Raw genomic sequence first — 20,886 nt, 5'->3', positions numbered from 1 at the left:
AAAACACCATCTTGTACCTGGAAAGGAAGATTCAAGTCTTGTGTTTTTTGTTTTTTGTTTTTTTTTTTTTTCTCCACAGAGAATATTTTTTCAGTTACTCAAAGGATATACTTTTCCACCTGGACTTCATTTCTGTTAACTATATTGACTCTCATAAAATGGATAAAAATTATTTTCACTGCCCACTTCTCAGTAAAAATTCCATTGCTATGGATCACGTCTAGCCTCTTGTGTTAAACTTATTAGCACCAGAGTATCCAAGTTGGGCTCAAAGGGCAGAAGGCACGCACAGGATCTGAAATGTCCATCAGGAAAGCTCAAATCTATCCCTCTGAGACAGGCTTAGCGGCCAAATCAAACCTTTAACTAGGATCTGGGAGTTTAGAGCCCCTGGAAGTCTCATCTGGATCTGTTTTTCCAAAACTAACACAAGTCTTGTTCAGTGTTTTACCAAATGTGGCTTTTCATCCTGAGTGTAAGCAGGCGGTCTGGTGCCCCGTGGAACCAGGCTGGAAGCATTACATGGGGGGCAGCAATGGCACTGGCTGAAAATCAAAGTGGAAAAGTCTAGCTCCTCATCCAGGGAAACTTCAAAGTAAGCAGGGCCTGCTCCCATTAGGTTTTTCTCTTAAATCAGGTTCAATCGCATGGTAGAGAGTTGTCAGTCTGTGTCTTGCCAAAAGAGGCAGCTGGTTTCATCTCCAAAAGGTGGGGGATTGAGGAGAGGGTAAAAGAGGAAAGGTTTCTGCCGGGGTCTCCAGCGGTTCAAAGCCTGGATCCTCCAGACATGCTTTGAATGTGGAGATTATGTCTAGGTTTCCACAAACTGGGGATGCTTACTGTTGAAATTGCCCTGTATGAGATCACCTTGGCAATTAAATAACTCAAACCCTTCCAAAGAAGGCTCTACCATAGTTAGTAATTTTGTTCTAATAGAAGAATTAGAGTTACATTGAGTTTGGGGTCCATAAACCTAAAAGTGAAGGTTAATCCAAAGCAAACGGGTGTCTGAGAAATTACCATGGGGTGGTGGGCTGGGACTAGGGCATGTCGGGAAAAGTCAGGATGGGGTCTAAGAGCAGTGAGTACCTCCCTGAGATACCATCATTCGATGGGCCATGATAAACAGCAAAGATTTTTTTGCTGTTGTTGTTTTTAAGTGAAATAGAGTGCTGTATTTGTCTTGGTTTTCTTTCCTTTAAAAATAAAATTATTGGAATAGAGTTGATTTACAGTATTGTGTTAATTTCAGGTGTACCAGTAAAGTGAATCAGTTATACAAATACAACCCCCTCCAAAAAGACCACAATGTTTTTTTTTTTGAGGGGGTTGTATTTGTGTATACACACACACAGATCGCTTGGTTTCTAACTAAGCAAGTTCTTGAGTTTTCATTTTTCCTTGTGAAGATGGACACTGCTATGCCTAAAGATATCATTCCCAGTTTGAGAATGCTTTTTAAGCAAATTTGTTTCTCTTAAAATGGAGATGTTTGTCCACTTAAGAAAATACCAACTAGGTAGTTTCTCTACATGTTATGTTGCCAATCAATAATTCTTCTTCTAGTATCACTGGTTAGTCATCAATTAGAGTTATAAACATCATTGTTGTAATCGAGTAGCAGTATTTCCTGAGCTTCTCCAGGAGATACCATGCTAGATACTAGACATGTGTAGAAGATGCACAAGTGAATCCCTACTCACGAGAAAGCTCCAGATAGGCTACAAACATAGAGTAGATTTTTAAAAATCTATGGAACAATATGAACTGGCAATTATTAATTGTCCAGACTACAATTGCTGAAAAGTTTCAAAGATGTAATGTCCATCAAGAGTCGGAATATTCAAGGAAGACATCTCATAGATCAAGCTTCAACCTATACAAGTGTGTGTGGTGTGTTTTTGTTTTGTTTTTTTGTTTTGCTCTTAATTTTCTTTTCCTTTTTAGCTGTGGATCACTTTCTTCAAATAAAGTATTCTTTCAAATGCCAATAAGTAAAGGTAAAAGTAAAATTGATCTAGATAATGGAGGAGCCAGAACTAAGTTCTGAAAAAGAGCAAGAAAACAACTGATCCATAAACTATGAGTACTTAGGAGAAAATCAAGGACTGATTAGAAAGCTACAGTTTCACAAGGGACACATAACATAATTTCCAAGTTTACAAAATGCTAAATGGTTTAGAAAGTAAAGAGACCTGGAGTAATCTACATGTTACTAAAGATCTCATGAAGCTGAAAGTAAGTCTGGGTCTAAAGCTCAAGTGCAACAAATGAAAGACAACACAGCATCTGACTTGCAGGTTTCAGCTTCACTTTGAAATTTACTCCAACACTAGACAGGAAAAGAGATGAGTAGCCAGGACTTGAAAATCATTTTCTTTGACCTGGTGCTGTGAAAACTGAGCGCCTGTGGCGCAGCCTCTAAGCCAGTGACTGTGACTCCCTCTCAGTGCCCTTCTCAAGTCTTCAGCACTCCCTGCCACCAACATAGGGTAGCACTGATCTAGTTACTGTACCCTGAGCCACGATGCTCTAGGGAGAGAAATCCCTGTCCTTCAGGGATCACAGTTCATCAAGGGCCACGTTAACTTTGGTTCCTTTTTACCGCCCTTTTTCGAGCCTTTCCTTTTAGTGTTCGTGCTCATCTTCCTTTACTTTTCTGTTTCTTTCCCCACCACCTCCCTCCTTTTTAGTGTATTAGCTGTTAAATTCAGCTTCCAAAGGTCTTTGAACACTACCATCAGATTCTCAGAGGTAAAACAGACATCGGCAATATGACATACTATTGTCTGGGGCCCTGGGGTTTTCGTTTGTTTGTTTTTTTGTTTTGTTTTTTGTTTGTTTGTTTGTTTGTTTGTTGGTCAAGGAAAATCAAGACCATCATGTGAGAATATCCTCAAAATCAGAATCATTTCTGTGGTGGAGTCTGATTTGCCTTTAGACAAGGTAACATGAAGATCTGGGTAAAATGTTGCATGTAATGCTTCTTTTAAGCAAACGTATCAGTGAGTTATAACTGGGCACCTGTGAAGCAGAAAGAGTGGCACTGATTGCGTGATAGTGCAGATGGTCCAGCCTTAGCTCACCAGCCCAGTGTCCATTGTATTTCCCCCAAGATAGGCTGTAGTGGAATCCAGAGCAGGGGAGTCGGGGTGGGGGGGTGGAGAGAGGGGAGAAGCATGCCTTCGATTTTTAAATAATGTCACCAATTTTCCCATTTAATTTAATTTAGGCCTATATTTTCCACTTTATTTTCACTGAAATCTTAAAAACAAACAAACAAACAAACAAAAAAACCACCTTGGGGACTTCCCTAGTGGTCCAGCGGTTAAGAATCTGCCTTGCACTGCAGAGAATGTGAGTTCAGTCCCTGGCTGAGGAACTGAGATTCGACATGCTGCAGGGCATCTGAGCCCAAGTGCTACAACTAGAGAGACCAGGTGCTTCAAAGATCCCATATGATGCGACTAAAACCGGATGCAGCCAAATACATATTAAAAATACCACCTTAAGAGGAAGAAGTCTCCTGCCTTTGACAACACTTTAGCTATCCTTTCCTGTAGTAACAAATTTAAAATAGTTCTTTACATCTGCATGTATTTTATTTTTCACTTAAAAGTCTCCACGTGAGAAGCTTGAGCTCAGAAAAGTCATAATCTTATTTGCTTGACCAGAAAACTCTAAAATGACAAACTCTGTTTTACCTGAATATTGTGAAATGGATTCATTAATGAGTTGAGGAAAAAGTATATGGGAATGCCATTGTAGGTGAAAGAATTTTAGGCTGATGCAAACAAGAGGTTATAAAAAACATTTTGCTTCCACTCTAAGTAAAGCAGCTGCTACTTAAAACAATCTATTGACACCAGAAAAATAAAATCTTCCTCTAATCAAAAATGTGTGTTTATATTACCAATCACATCTTTTAAATTAAATATATAGATATATGCATGTGTGTGCATTTTAATGCTTCTATAATTTTGCAATTCACAACAAAAAATGGTAATGTTAGATTTTATATGTATTATGACTCATCTAACAGAAAAAATATGACTTAATTAACGAAAACACTATTAGAGGTCAGATCATAGGAGAGTAAACATTTTTACATAACAAAAGACATTAAGCCACAGTGCACCTAATTATTGCACCTGGTATGCAATACAACTAAATTCAGGAACACCCAAAATATCCAAATAGCCTCTTCAGATTCCTCAAAGAATTTGACCTCCGTTTGAGTCTCTTTAAATGACAGCAAACTGCATCCATCAGAGAACCTCTGATGTTTCCTGTTAACCTTGACTTTAACAACAAAATAAAGAAATGTAAACATTACCAAAACATAGGTCACTTACCATAAATGCCTGTTGAGATACAGGGAAATGCCTGTGAATAAACCACAAAAACAGAATAAATTTTAAAGGCCCGGCTCTCCCCAAACCCAACAACATCTATTTCAACATTTATTTTGCTTGATAATGGGATGCCCTCTACTTACATACTCTGAGCTCTGAACTCTACTCAGGTGAAGTAGGAGATATTGTGGAAATGGTATATTTGATTAAATTTTCTTTACCAGCAATTATTCCAGCTCACAAGAGCCAAGGGTCAAATTACCAAGAATCTTGGGAACCAATTGTTAAACATAGTTACAAGGAATTATATCACATAAGCCTACAATGAACTAAGTCATATCGAAAAGAAACAATCATTCATCTTCAAGTCCTAAGTATTTGCCACATTTTACTATTACCTTCGCTATTGAGATGACCATGTCTATTATATGTGTCTGGTGGAAATACAGTATACCAGTATGGTATGCTACTGGGCATTCTCTCCCAGCTCTGTATTAAGTGACATTGTGTTGGTGGCATAAAATCTGAAAATACCAACCAACATTCATTTGTGTCAACTGAAACCACATGCTGGCTATGGAAATAAAATTTTGATAAAATTTAACAGAAGGATTCTGTAAGAATCAATTGGATATACAGAATTTCTAATAAAGGGCATCACATATTCTATTCTATTCAAGAAGGAACATTTAGAACCTTACATGAACAACTGACTGTTTCACAATTGGTAAAGGAGTACGGCAAGGCTATATGTTGTCATCCTCTTCATTTAACTTACATGAAGAGTACATCATATGAAATGCAGGGCTGGATGAATCACAGCTGGAATCAAGATTGCCGGGAGAAATACCAACAACCTCAGATAAGCAGAGACATCACTTTGCTGACAATGGTTCCTGTAGCCATGGTTTTTCCAGTAGTTATGTAAAATGTGAGAGTGGGATCATAGGAAGGTTGAGTTTCTAAGAATTAATGCTTTTGAAATGTGGTACTGGAGAAGACTCTTGAGAGCTCCTTAGACTGGAAGGAGATCAAACCAGTCAATGCTAAAGGAAATCACCCCTGAATATTCATAGGATGGACAGATGCTGAAGCTGAAGCTCCAATAGTTTGACCACCTGACATAAAGAGCTAACTCATTGGAAAAGACCCTGATAATGGGAAAGATTGAAGGCAGGAGGAGAAGAGGGCAGCAGAAGATGAGATTGTTAGACAGCATCTCTGACTCAACAAACATGAACTTGAGTGAACTCTGGCAGAGGTGGCAAGAATACAGAGAATAACTGTACAAAATATATCTTCATGACCCAGATAATCGTGATGGTGTGATCACTCATCTAGAGCCAGACATCCTGGAATGCAAAGTCAAAGTGCTGCACTCAATATGCCAGCAAATTTGGAAAACTCAGCAGTGGCCACAGGACTGGAAAAGGTCAGTTTTCATTCCAATCCCAAAGAAAGGCAATGCCAAAGAATGCTCAAACTACCACACAATTGTACTCATCTCACATGCTAGTAAAGTAATACTCAAAATTGTCCAAGCCAGGCTTCAGCAATACATGAACCGTAAACTTCCTGATGTTCAAGCTGGTTTTAGAAACAGCAGAGGAACCAGAGATCCAATTGCCAAATCTGCTGGATCATCAAAAACCAAGAAAGTTCCAGAAAAAAACATCTATTTCTGCTTTATTGACTATGCCAAATCCTTTGACTGTGTGGATCCCAAGAAACTATGGAAAATTCTGAATGAGATGGGAATACAGACCACCTGACCTGCCTCTTGGGAAATCTGTATGCAGGTCAGGAAGCAACAGTTAGAACTGGACATGGAACAACAGTCTGGTTCCAAATAGGAAAACGAGTACATCAAGGCTGTATATTGTCACCCTGCTTATTTAACTTCTATGCAGAGTACATCATGAGAAACGCTGGACTGGAAGAAACACAAGCTGGAATCAAGATTGCTGGGAGAAATATCAATAACCTCAGATATGCAGATGACACCACCCTTATGGCAGAAAGTGAAGAGGAACTAAAAAGCCTCTTGATGAAAGTGAAAGAGGAGAGTGAAAAAGTTGGCTTAAAGCTCAACATTCAGAAAACGAAGATCATGGCATCTGGTCCCATCACTTCATGGGAAATAGATGGGGAAACAGTGGAAACAGTGGCAGACTTTATTTTGGGGGGCTCCAAAATCACTGCAGATGATGACTGCAGCTATGAAATTAAAAGATGTTTACCCTTGGAAGAAAAGTTATGACCAACCTAGACAGCATATTCAAAAGCAGAGACATTCCTTTACCAACTAAGGTCTGTCTAGTCAAGGCTATGGTTTTTCCAGTGGTCATGTATGGATGTAAGAGTTGGACTGCGAAGAAGGCTGAGCACCAAAGAATTGATGCTTTTGAACTGTGGTGTTGGAGAAGACTCTTGAGAGTCCCCTGGACTGCAAGGAGATCCAACCAGTCCATTCTGAAGGACATCAGCCCTGGGATTTCTTTGGAAGGAATGATGCTAAAGCTGAAACTCCAGTACTTTGGCCATCTCATGCGAAGAGTTGACTCATTGGAAAAGACTCTGATGCTGGGAGGGATTGGGGGCAGGAGGAGAAGGGGACAACAGAGGATGAGATGGCTGGATGGTATCACTGACTCGATGGATGTGAGTCTGAGTGAATTCTGGGAGTTGGTGATGGACAGGGAGGCCTGGCATGCTGCAGTTCATGGAGTCGCAAAGGGTCAGACACGACTGAGCGAGTGAACTGAACTGGCAGATCATGAAGGACAGGGAAGCCTGGCATGCTGCAGTTCATACGGTTGCAAAGAGTGGGGCACAGCTTAGCAACTGAACAGCATATTCTATTCTTATATTTAAGTTGTGTGCTATACATTCTTTGTATCCGTAAAACTTAAAAATAAAGTTACAGAAGAAACGTTAAATTTTTGGACTTCCCAGGTGGTGCTAGTGGTAAGAAACCTGCCTGCCAATGCAGGAGATGTAAAAGCCTAGGGAGGAAGAAGATTCCCTGGAGGAGGCCATGGCAACCCACTCCAGTATACTTGACTGGAGAATCCTCATGGACAGAGGAGCCTGGCTGCAGTCAGTAAGATCACAAGAATCGGACATGATGAAAGTGACTTAGCACACACACTAATTTTTTGAGTCATTTTTTAAAACAATTGCTGGCAAACCACTGATTACACCAGACACTATGGATTGAATGCTCGTGTCCACCCAAATGTAGAAGCTGAAACTCTAACGTGATGGTATTTGGAGGTGGAACCTTTGGGAGTTAATTAGGTCATGACAGTTGAGCCTCCATGATGGGATTAGAATTCTTAAAAGAAGAGGAATAGAACAAGCATGCTCTGCTCTCCACCAGGTGAAAATCCAGTGAGAAGATGGCCATCTGCAAACTAGGGGGTGCACCTGCACCAAACAGCATATCAGCTGGCATCCTGATCTTTGACTTCTCAGCTATGAGAAATGAACGCCTGGAGTTTAAGCCATCTAGTAATTTGTGGCTGCTACTGCTGCTGCTAAGTTGCTTCAGTCGTGTCCGACTCTGTGCGATCCCATAGATGGCAGCCCACCAGGCTCCCCCATCCATGGGATTCTCCAGGCAAGAACACTGGAGTGGGGTGCCATTTCCTTCTCCAGTGCATGAAAGTGAAAAGTGAAAGTGAAGTCGCTTAGTCGTGCCCGACTCTTAGCGACCCCATGGACTGCAGCCCACCAGGATCCTCTGTCCATGGGATTTTCCAGGCAAGAGTACTGGAGTGGGCTGCCATTGCCTTCTCCAGTAGTTTGTTATAGCAGCCCAATAAAAGACATTGTACTTTATTTAGCAATACTTAGAGTTAGATTAAAAGAGTTAATGAATAAATGTAAATAGTGTGAAGTCAAAATCGAGCTTTCTAATAACAGAAGGGGATCTGAGAATGGTGATGTTCTCCTGCCAATGTATCTATATGTAAATGTGCTCCAGTTGCTGTCATCTTTGTCTTTTCCCAGAAAAAATGCAGATTATAGCATTTACCATATAGAAGTGTGCTGCAGGAATTCATGACAGGATTGTTTAAAAAAGGACTGATATTGCACTAGAAATTCAAAAAACTGCAGCCGCTGTTGACTATAATAACTAATATGATGGTTGAGCTCAATCATTATGAAATGTTTAAGCCTTTTTAATTTATGTCAGGGTTAAATGTGTATTGCATTTTATTTTCCTTAACATTTTATTTATTTTTAATATAAATTTATTTATCTTAATTGGAGGTTAATTACTCTATAATATTGTATTGGTTTTACCATACATCAACATGAATCTGCCACAGGTGTACACGTGTTCCCCATCATGAACCCCCTTCCCTCCTCCCTCCCCATACCATCCCTCTGGGTCGTCCCAGTGCACCAGCCCCAAGCATCCAGTATCATGCATCGAACCTGGACTGGTGATTCGTTTCATGTATGATATTATACGTGTTTCAATACCATTCTCCCAAATCATCCCACCCTCTCCCTCTCCCACAGAGTCCAAAAGACTGTTTTATAGATCTGTCTTTTACATACATCTTTTGCTGTCTTGCATACAGGGTTATTGTTACCATCTTTCTAAATTCCATATATATGCGTTAGTATACTCTATTGGCTGCCCAGGTGGCTCAGAGGTTAAAGCGTCTGCCTCCAATGCAGGAGACCCGGGTTCGATCCCTGGGTTGGGAAGATCCCCTGGAGAAGGAAATGGCAATCCACTCCATTATTCTTGCCTGCAGAATCCCATGGATGGACAAGCCCTAGTAGGTTACAGTCCACGGGGTCGCAAAGAGTTGGACATGACTGAGTGACTTCACCTTATACTGTATTGGTGTTTTTCTTTCTGGCTTACTTCACTCTGTATCATAGGCTCCAGTTTCATCCACCTCATTAGAACTGATTCAAATGTATTCTTTTTAATGGCTGAGTAATACTCCATTGTGTATATGTACCAGAGCTTTCTTATCCATTCGTCTGCTGATGGACATCTAGGTTGCTTCCATGTCCTGACCATTATAAACAGTGCTGTGATGAACACTGGGGTACACGTGTCTCTTTCTTTCTTTCTTTCTTTTTTTTTTTTAATGTGTCTCTTTCAATTCTGGTTTCCTCGGTGTGTATACCCAGTAGTGGGACTGCTGGGTCACAAGGCAGTTCTATTTCCAGTTTTTTAAGGAATCTCCACACTGTTCTCCATAGTGGCTGTACTAGTTTGCATTCCCACCAACAGTGTAAGAGGGTTCCCTTTTCTCCACACCCTCTCCAGCATTTATGGCTTGTAGACTTTTGGATCGCAGCCATTCTGACTGGTGTGAAATGGTACCTCATTGTGGTTTTGATTTGCATTTCTCTGATAAAGAGTGATGTTGAGCATCTTTTCATGTGTTTGTTAGCCATCTGTATGTCTTCTTTGGAGAAATGTCTATTTAGTTCTTTGGCCCATTTTTTGATTGGGTCATTTATTTCTCTGGAATTGAGCTGCAGGAGTTGCTTGTATATTTTTGAGATTAGTTCTTTGTCAGTTGCTTCATTTGCTATTATTTTCTCCCCATTCAGAAGGCTGTCTTTTCACCTTGCTTATAGTTTCCTTTGTTGTGCAGAAGCTTTTAATGTTAATGAGGTCCCATTTGTTTACTTTTGCTTTTATTTCCAATATTCTGGGAGGTGGGTCAAAGAGGATCCTGCTGTGATTTATGTCGGAGAGTGTTTTACCTATGTTCTCCTCTAGGAGTTTTATAATTTCTGGTCTTATGTTTAGATCTTTAATCCATTTTGAGTTTACTTTTGTGTATGGTGTTAGAAAGTGTTCTAGTTTCATTCTTTTACAAGTGGTTGACCAGTTTTCCCAGCACGACTTGTTAAAGAGATTGTTTTTCTCCACTGTATATTCTTGCCTCCTTTGTCAAAGATACGGTGTCCATAGGTGTGTGGATTTATCTCTGGGCTTTCTATTTTGTTCCATTGATCTATATTTCTGTCTTTGTGCCAGTACCATACTGTCTTGATGACTGTGGCTTTGTAGTAGAGCCTGAAGTCAGGCAGGTTGATTCCTCCAGTTCCATTCTTGTTTCTCAAGATTGCTTTGGCTATTCGAGGTTTTTTGTATTTCCATACAAATTGTGAAATTATTTGTTCTAGTTCTGTGAAAAATACCACTGGTAGCTTGATAGGGATTGCATTGAATCTGTAGATTGCTTTGGGTAGTATCCTCATTTTCACTATATTGATTCTTCCGATCCATGAACACGGTATATTCCTCCATCTATTAGTGTCCTCTTTGATTTCTTTCACCAGTGTTTTATAGTTTTATCTATACGGGTCTTTAGTTTCTTTAGGTAGATATATTCCTAAGTATTTTATTCTTTTCACAGTGGGGAATGGAATTGTTTCCTTAATTTCTCTTTCTATTTCTCATTATTAGTGTATAGGAATTCAAAGGATTTCTGTGTGTTGATTTTATATCTTGCAACTTTACTATATTCATTGATTAGCTCTAGTAATTTTCTGGTGGAGATTTTAAAAGAATGTATATTTCTTCCGTTTGCTTGGATCTTCTATTTAAAGTCACAATTTACATGATTTGTTTTGGACACAGTAATATTAATAATTGACTCTACTGAGCTTAGTTATAGGTCTGTGAAACACTTTTTCCTTTTCATTTCACTAGTAAATGCTACTAGTTTCTAATGAAAGAAAGGACAGAATCTGGGATGGAGTAGAAGCTATTTTTTAAATGAACTGAATTAATTATTTGATTCCTTGAATTCTTGCTGCTGCTGCTGCTAAGTTGCTTCAGTTGTTGTGGTGCCAGTAAATCTGAAGGATTTTCTTGAATTACTCAATCCGTCCCATGACCCTCAACCATGAAAAGATAGGATGGAGCAAGTTCTCCTGAAAATATTGTCGTTTTTTTTTACAGGCATTCACCAGATTTCTCCATAGGCATGTAAATCAACTGCATGATTCCTATAAGTCATTTGTTGCTAATAGTAAGGACTTGACATTCAGGAATGGCCTGCTTAGAAGCACAAATTAGAAAATCAGAGAAGATTCAGGGTCATCCCTATCACTTTTGCCATGCCTACTCATGTTTCATTGTGCTTTTAAATGCGGTGGAGAGAGGTGAGTTTATAGCTGATGCCCCAGGTATTCCATGGAAACAAACTGAACACATAAACATTATCCATCTTGTGCTCCATGCAGACAAAGTTTGAGAATGGTTGCATCAAGCCATCAAGCAGAAACTACTAGCTACTAGAATGGTTTCCACAAGCCAGTCTGCTAGAAATCCCAACTGGACACCCTTTCCATTCAACATGTCGGAGAGTTTAGTTAACTGCTTAGAGCATCTGTTTCCTCATCAGTAGATGGAAACTCAAAGTTCTCCTGAGGGTTTTGTGGAAGGATGAGGAGGAATGAAGAACACATAGCATTGTGTCTGATGAGGGGCACTATCTCAGCTAATGCTGATTCTTCTGTCGGCCACTGTAATGACCACCAGGCTCTGCTTTAAGCAGGGAATCTATTGCCCTAGGGGCTTCCCTGGGGGCTCAGATGGTAAAGAATCCACCTGAAATATAGGAGACCCCGGTTCAATCCCAGGATCAGAAAGATCCCTGGAGAAGAGAATGGCTACCCACTCCAGTACTCTTGCCTGGAGAATCCCATGGACAAAGGAGCCTGGAGGACTACAGTCCATGGGGTCACAAAGAGTCAGACACGACTGAAATGATCGAGCATGCACACAGGCACTGTTGTGCTAGCGCAGGGTTCCTGACCTTGGCACTGTTGATATCTGGGACCAGACAGTGCTTTGTTGCTCAGGGCTGCCTCAAGCATGGCGAGATGCATAGCAGCTTCCCTGTGCTCTCCAGCCACTTGCTAGGAGCAGGCTCCCAGTCTTGACAATCAAAAACATTTCCAGGCATTGTCACACTTCCACAGGGGGTGAAATCACCCCTGGCTGAGGACTACTGCCCTGGAATCTAGCACCTAGACCCCAGCAGGGCTGTCTGCAGACAGCCTTCAACTGTCAACCTTTTCAAGGATGGTCTCAGGTGCAGAGGCCCTCCTCACTGGGGCCATGCCCTGGCCCATAGTCAGTGCAAAGTATAAAGGCCTTGGTTCACCTTGGCTCAAGTTAGTGTAGGACCCTGCAACACCACAGCCACCACCAAGCCACACAGCAGCTCACCCCTTTCCTCCTGCCCCCTCTTGTTACTCCCTTCCCCTGTCTTCTCCAGGGGCTGATCCCCAGGCACAGCTCAGTAAACGTCCTGCACCCTGAACTCTGTCTCAGAGTCAGCCTCCGGGGGAACTGATCTGACTTCACTCCCTTCTGCTTCCCTCTTATGTCCAGTATTACCAGTCATTCTCCCATCAGATTCAGCAGAAGAGAGAGCACACCAGACCACTAATGGCAACTTTCATTTGCCTCACTCCCAGCTCTTTCTCAGAATCAATCACGCGACTTAATAATTGAGTCTGAATGTACCAGCTGTCTTGTCTGTTTTAACAAGGACAAATAGCTTCATCTGAAAATGACATTGTTGCCTTCAAAGTGAAGGTACACAGTTGTGTAATGGAGGATGGTGTTGATAATATTATTGTATTAAACACAAAGGCAATGATAAAGCAGAGATGGGATTGCAGTATCATGGAAAAGCTCATTGTATGTAAAGCAACTTTGCATACAATTCATCCATATAAATTTCCTAATTGATCACTTTTTATCATGGGAAAAAGAGAGGAACAGCGAAAGAAAAGAGGGAGCAAAGTGAGCTCAACCAAAGCGTTTCACAGGACATTTGTTCTTTGCCATACTAAATTTCTGATGGGGCCACCAGAAGTGAACAACATAGGATTTCTTTATTTCAAAGTTATATTTAATATAAACACCTCCCACAAAAATCCTCTCCTGTGGAAGAATGATAGATTGCATTATACCAAAATCCCGGCAGTTTAGCCTGGTTTATTTTAAAGTGCATGTAATTCTACAGTCACCTGTAGAACTTGGGGAATTTACATCATCAGCCCACTTTGTAAGGCTCCAGACTCCCCTTCCAGCAGGCAAGCCCCAGGAGCAAGGACTTCTCCATGCTAATCACGGCCGAACCTACAGCAACCGGAAACTTCAGAGCACTTGACTGCCAGCCAGTATTTTTTTTCTTTTCCCAAATCAGCATGTACTTCCCTCTTGTGGGAAAAATATTCATTTGACTTGGAGAGTGAGAGAGGATTTTTCTTTTGTAGCATTATAGATTTCCACCTGGAAAATACTTCTCTAGCCCAGCACGTTGGTTTCAAGTACGTTTGTAGAAACACTAAAATCCTCAAGGCTGTAGACTATGCTTCCCATCCTCTTGAATGCCTGTTTCCACTTCTCCAATTTCTGTCTCAATAACTTGAGGGCAAAGAAAGAAATACCCTCAACCTTTGTTTTGACCCTAATGGTGCCTCAAACTCAATGCAGTGAACCTTTAGCCAGCATTATAACCATCGGGTGCTTTCCTTTGATCTCTGATTCATACAAAGTGAGAATTTCTTCCTCTCCTCCTTATCCAAGGTCACTGCCATCTACCTACTGCTTATACAGCAGCCTTATGATCTAAGTAGGTCTGACTCCACCCTCAGTTCCGCAGGAAGGTGATGACTGAAGAAGGTAAGTAGCACACACCTCCTTTAGTCACAAGGATGGAGAGATGGGGCGTTGTGGCATCACTGAGCTGATCGTGTGAATTAACTGTAAAGTGCTCTCAACCCTGGAATCTTTCAGTTGCTTAGTCAACACTTTCCTCATCGCTTAGTCAGTTTTAGTTAGGTACTTCATTATTTGTAAGCAAAAGCATGCTACCTAATACACCTTTCATTTAAATGTCTGTGATTATATATCACTGTTCACTGACTTGAGGAAGCTGTCAACTGTAAGAAACACCATTATGTTCTACTTTGTGTGCCACAAAACAAGAAGAAGCTCTGTAACAGTGAAAATACACTTTCCTACCACTTGGGATTTTTATTCTATACCTACTGAAATGACTATTTTGGATTTATTTAAACTGTTTCTTAAGTCATAACTTGCTCTATAGCATAGATAAAAAGGAGAAAAACTGGTTACAATTTCTTCAAACTTTCCTCATGTGAAGAGTCCGGTACTTCTGAATGACTTTTCAAAACAGAATTCTAGACATGAGCTTTCCATAGTTTTATCCTTGTGCTCTCAACATGATATTGACTCAGGCCATCACAAGTGCTCCACTGCTGACTCAGAACTTTCCTTCTAGGCCCATGACACCCTCTCTGAAACTTTGGAAGCTGGCTCCTTCTTTGTTACTAAGAAATGTTTTCAGACAACATCAAAGACACATACCTCCTTAATTGGCCCCCTAACTGGTTGGGCAGCTGAAGGTCAAGACTGTCCAGTCAATGCCTTGGGAAGACGACAAGCATATGCATGTACAGCAACAAGACCTTACTGTAAGCAGGCTTGACTGTAAACAGCCCGGGCTAAAAGAGGCATCCTACTTTCAAAGAAGTTAAAATATGAGAAAATGTGTATCGGTGAAACTTAGGGTACCACTCTTTGTCTTTAGATGTCTGGTTATCAGCCTAGTAGGTTGTACCAAAATCCTCTTAACCCCAGGATGAAGCATACTTGGGTATTTCTCAAACTGTGATATACCTCACTCTAGGAGTATGCAAGATATTTTGGTATACAGCAAACAGTCACTGTTCATTCCAATGTAATATCAATATATTATTTTTATATCCCGCATTAAAGAGCCAAGAGTATACCCCTCAGGGCCTCAGTTTCTCTAATTATGAAAGGAGCAGAGTTGGACTAGATGGATCAGTGATTACATTCTGGAATGCTATGAAACAGCCTCTTTTGCCTCTCTAAAGCTCAGGATAAAGGTGCTGAAGAGCCAGGCAATTTTACAGCATCCTGAATTCTTCAGTGTTTAAACATGGGAGGTGGTAACATAGCAACAACAGCTGTCATTCTTGAATTATAGCAGTCTGCTCCTTATCTGTGGTTTTGCTTTTCTCAGTTTCAGTGACCCCTGGTCAACTGCAGTCTGAAATTATTAAACGGAAAATTCCTGAAGTAAACAATGCACAAATTTTAAATTGTGCTCCATTCTGAGCAGCGTGGTGAAAGCTAGCGCCGCCTCACTCCATCCTGCCTGGGGAGCGAATCCTCCATGTATCCTACCTGCCGGTCACTCAGTAACCGCCTCAGCCATCAGCGAGGCTGTCGGAGTACTGCTGTGTCGTGGTGCTTGTGTTCAAGTAACACTTCCTTGTCTTAATGACGGTCCCAAAGCCCAAAGGCAGTGGTGTTGGCAATTTGGATATGCCAAAGAGAGGCAGTGCTTTCCTTAGGTGAGAAGTGAAGACTCTCGGCTCCAAAAAGAAAGGAAAAACAAACAAACAAACAAACAAACAAATCTGTGCTACTCTTGCCGTCCACCTCAAACTGCAAAAGTTACAGCCATCGTGTGTGATAAGTGCTTAGAGAACACGGAAAAGGCACCAAATTTGTACAATAAGACTTTTTGAGAAAGAGAGAGACTGTATTCAAACAACTTTTATTACAGTATGTTGTTACAGTTGTTCTATTTTATTCTTAGTTATTGTTGCTAATGTCTCGTGTGTTTGTGCATGTGTGTGTGTCGGGGGACGGCTCAGTCACTCAGTCCTGCCCGACTCTTTGGGACTCCATGGATTGCAACCCACCAGGATACTAGAGTGGGTTGCCATTTCCTACTCCAGGGGATTTTCCAGACCCAGGGATCCAACCCACAACTCCTGGGTCTCCTGCATGGGGAGGTGGATTCTTTGCCACTGAGCCATCTGGGAAGCCCTGTTAATCTCTTACTGTACCTAATTTATCAACTAAACTTAATCATAGGTGTCTATGTCAGGAAAAAAATACAGTATATATAGGGTTGAGTACTACCCATATTTTTGGCATCCATTGGGGGTCTCAGAATGTATGCCCTACAGATAAAGGGGATCACTGCGCTCCAGTGTGCTAAGCATGGGCTAAAAGCTCTATGCAGAAAATCTGATTCATTCTCATGAACAATCCTGTGATAAAGAACCTATCATTCTCTTTTCATAAACAGGGATGAGAGAAAGCTAAGAAAGTGGAATTCCCTCAGGGTCACAGACATTTATTTTGTGTAAGATATCTACTTTATGTAAGGCATAACTGATCATTTACCCTTCACACTTGTTAACTACACAAAGAATTTATAAGTAATTCTCAAAAGGCTGAAAGAAGACAGGCACGGGGAGACACAGTGGGAATCTTCTTCTACAGCCACAGCTCTTTCTTCCTCAGATTCAGCTAGAAAAGCCTCCCCCAGGCCGTCACAGACAATAGCATGGTGACCATCACACCACTCCATTCATTTAGATTTTGAAGCCTGAGATTGTGTCTTTTTCCTGATCTCAAACCCTTAGTCCCTTCAAATCACTTTTTAATAAAACATGAAGTCATGTTTTATGTGGCCTTCAATTTCCCCAAGATCTGGCTCCTGGCTTCCTCTCCACCCTCCTTTCCTCCCACTTGTCCTTGTGCTCACAGAGTTCCAACCCCACTGGTCTCCTTCAGTTCTTCAAGCACGGAAAGCATGATCCTGCGTCAGGGCTTTGGACTAGCCATCTCCTGTCTAGAGCACTTGTTTGTAAGTTACTGATCAGATACTGCCTCCTCAGCGAGGCTCCTTCAGGCCTCTTCCTCAGGCTGCTGGGTCTCCATGACTCTTCTGCCACCTGACAGAGAGGTGTTTGCTTGCTCATTGCCCCATCAACCTTGGTCTCCCCAGTGGCAGGCAGAATCTAGGTGGATCTTTGTCTTCCTTATGATTGCATCAGTTGCAGCTAGAATGAGGCCTGGCATTCAATACATATCTTTTGAATGGATGAATGAATGAATAATTGAGTTATATGGCCACACAAACATTTTTTTCCCCCTACAGAAATTGGAGCATATGTTGTGTTTTATCTTCTGAGACTATCTTTTTCATGTCCTAGGTGTTGGAGATCTTTCACTGTCCGTGTACAGTGATATAATGTCTACATAATATTCTAGGCATGGTTACACTATGTTTACTTAACATGTAGGTTGTTTGTAAATATTGCTGTAATAACCCTTCCATAAGCATTCTTGACTATGCCTTTATGTAGCTAACATATTCTGGCAGGATATATTTCTAGAAATAACATTAATTTGTTTAAATGAACAAATTGACCTAAATGAAAAAGTTCAAAATTTTGAAAATACAGTCCTTCCACGACCCTCCTCACATACCTAAATCCATAAATGCCCAAGTCATTTGCATAAAATATGTAGTATTTGCATATATCCTATACATACCTTCCCATGTATTTTAAATCATCTCTAGATTACTTATAATATCCAATACAATGTAAATGTGATGTTAATAGTTGTAAATACAATGTAAATGATATGTAAATAGTTGCCATTACAGAGCAAATAGAAGTTTCACTTTTAGAATGTTCTGGAATTTTTTAAAATATATTTTTATCTGTAGTAGGTTGAATCTGCAAATAGGAAAGTAGATAGCTACAGAGGGCTGATTGTACTGACAAACTGCTTCCCCTTAAAATATTTTTTTTCAGTGTAAAATCTCTTCAACAGTAAAGACAATAATTCCACTCCCCCTTATCCCCATTACATGGGTGAATAGAGCAAAAGAATGGTGTCTTTTAACAAATTACTGGAAAATGCAAACATTATCAGGGCATTCCCTTCCATAAAGCTAGATAACCTGAAGGCCAAGGTCATTTAAAGGAGCCTATAAATGACATCAGGTGGAAATGGCCAGGGTTGGAGCACATGGCAGAGGCTCCCCAGGCACCATGATTATAAGCAATAACTTTGTTTTTGTTTTCTTCATTATACCTTGGAAATAGCTGTCATAAAGTCATTTATTGCCAGCTGCTTTTGTGTTTATAACTACAACTCCACGCAATATAAAACAAACTATTACACAGCCATGAATAGGAGCAGTCCTCTTGTAAACTTTATATTTTCCAAGAAGACAGATGGGTTACTTCCACCATGAATTTATATGGATGCAAAATGTCAGAACCAGCAAAGGGAAAAAAAACCTGCCTTTTGCCTGAGCTTGCTCGAGTGACTGGTAGGAATGTTTTACTAGAAACTATATGTATATGAAAATGAGAACTAGTCCCCATAAACCCACTGAACCCAAAAGAATGTGCATTCTGTTCCCAAATGTCTACATCTGTAAACTCCTTTTACACAGAAGCAAAGGGAAGAAACAAAGATTAAAACCAAAAAAGGAAAAAAACAAACAAACAAAGATCCTTTCCATGTTAATAGCAAACCAGTGGTGCAATATGGAAACTCCTACTGAAACAAAATATTCCTAAAAGGATGTTTTTTTCCCATAAACTTGACCACCTCTAATTTTGAAAGTATCTGTCCCCATGTCTTTCTCAAAATTAAATATATGTACCAGACTCATTCTACACCCCTGGCAAGACGAGGGGAGGATGAGGGGATGGCCTTAAGTGCCCCTTTCTTGGGTGGAGCTGGGGAAGCTGAGATTACTGACCATCACCTCAGATCCCCTGAGAAGTAAATTACCCTCTTGAGACTGAAAGGCCCATAGTCATTGTGGGGCCAGACTCTTTCTGCACAGAGGGGCCTTCCTGGCTGAAGAAGGGGCCAGGATGACAAGGAAGCCCCCTGTGCATATAGTACTGAGGGACCAATGTGCTGCGGGAAAGAGCCCAGGGCTGTAGGCAGAGCTTTGGAGGACTTAGGGTCCCTCAGTGTGCTGGAAGGGACACCACCATCCTTCACCAGAGGCAGGCACCCCTTCACAGCAACGACTGTCATGGGGATGCCCTTGGGCAGCTGGGCCCTCTTTGCCAGTGCACTCAGAGCATAAGGAGTTGGGGTCAGGGACCTCCAGGGCACCCTCTAACTGATATCTGATCAGTTACAGGTGTGGAGGTGTCCCACTCCTGCATCCTTGCCCTGGAAGGGACAAAGCAGAGCTGAGACCTGCGTTATCTGGCAAGCATCACTGGGGGACTTTGCCATCACCTAGGACTAAGCCTGAGCTCCACCCTCCTCTTCTGATCTCAGTCTTCACATCTTGCACCTGTTTTATTTTCCCCTGGGATTTTCCTAACAGATTCCCTTCCCCCAGATCCTTACCCCAGAGTCTGCTTTTGGGAACCACTGCAGACATTTATTATTGTCATTAAGCTTGATGTGGCTGCAAAAGGACTTTTACAGTGAAACGAACCTGCAAGGTGATTTTGGGGAGAAGCTCAGAGGAAACAGAGCCCATGGTCACTTCTGTTCAGTCTTGGTGAGAGGAAGAAGAAAAAGCAGGTGAATTCTTTAAAGAAGCAAGAAGGAAGAAAGAACATTCTTAAGACCATGAGTAACATGAACAGAGACCTGGCTCACAGCCAAGGAGGAGCTGCCAGGGTGTACAGAAGGAAGGGATTCAGAGAATGACATGCAGGGGCGAGGCAGTGGTCCTGGGACTTTCTGTCTTCCACGCTGAGGGCAAGGCTCCATAAACAATGTGCACCAATGGGATGGGGAGGGAGGTGGGAGGCGGATTCAGGATGGAGAACACATGTACAGCCATGGCTGATTAGTGTCAATGTATGGCAAAATCCACTACAATATTGTAAAGTAATTAGCCTCCGATTAAATTAATCAAAAAATAAAGTAAGGCTATTAATTGAAAAAAAAAAAGAATGTGCACCATACAAATAGTAGATAAACCCAAGTAGAAGTTATCATCTACTCATGTGAAAGGGAAAGTGTTAGTTACGTCTGACTCTTTGTGACTCCATGGACTGTAGACCGCCAGGCTCCTCAGTCCATGGGATTCTTCAGGCAAGAATACTGGAGCAGCTTGCCTTGCCCTCCTCCAGGGACCTTCCCAACCCAGGGATACAACCGGTCTCTTGCATTGCAGGCAGACTCTTTACCATCTGAGCCACCAGGGAAGTCCAGCTACTCAGGGGTTGGAATCAATCCTTGACGTCCTTAATGATAAGTTGTACCTCTACATCTTTCTTAGGAATAAAGTTGAAGATTTGACTTCCAAAGGAAACATTTAAGAAAATCTATTAATAGCAAACGACCACAAAACAAGAAACACAGATGACCTCATCGAGGAGCAGCCCCAAAGCCTTGACACGATGGGGTGGTGAGGCGGTATTTTCTAACAGTCTATGCATGGACTGGGCACAATGGATATAGTAACTCAACCACTTCTCAGCCAAACCCGTGTCTCCACTCTTCTTCCAAGAATCCCTAATGGTCTGTTAACAAACCCAACAGCCGTGAGAAGGGAGGGAGATAATACACAGTCAACAAGATTTCCTGAAACATCATGGAAAGAAACGGATGCCGGGGTATCCAGGAGCATCCACTATCAGCTTCTCCTCTGTGACTTAAGCA

The 20,886-nt window shown here is 41.3% G+C and overlaps 1 protein-coding gene and 1 non-coding gene across 3 annotated transcripts in view; one reads left to right on the top strand and one right to left on the bottom strand.

The window, feature by feature from the left end:
• MACROD2 (mono-ADP ribosylhydrolase 2) overlaps positions 1–20,886 on the bottom strand; it is a 2,324,156-nt gene that overhangs the window by 735,259 nt on the left and 1,568,011 nt on the right. For both annotated transcript variants that reach the window (XM_027976486.2, XM_042230293.1), the window contains exon 7: positions 4,356–4,386. In XM_027976486.2, the coding sequence (XP_027832287.1) occupies positions 4,356–4,386 (31 nt within the window). The remainder of the gene's footprint in view (positions 1–4,355; positions 4,387–20,886) is intronic.
• TRNAW-CCA (transfer RNA tryptophan (anticodon CCA)) lies at positions 9,009–9,080 on the top strand. Its single transcript has one exon. It is a non-coding gene; the product is annotated as a tRNA-Trp (tRNA).

The sequence above is a fragment of the Ovis aries genome, chromosome 13, assembly GCF_016772045.2.
Source record: "Ovis aries strain OAR_USU_Benz2616 breed Rambouillet chromosome 13, ARS-UI_Ramb_v3.0, whole genome shotgun sequence".
Classification (NCBI taxonomy): domain Eukaryota; kingdom Metazoa; phylum Chordata; class Mammalia; order Artiodactyla; family Bovidae; genus Ovis; species Ovis aries.
This window is presented reverse-complemented; position numbering and strand designations above follow the sequence as displayed.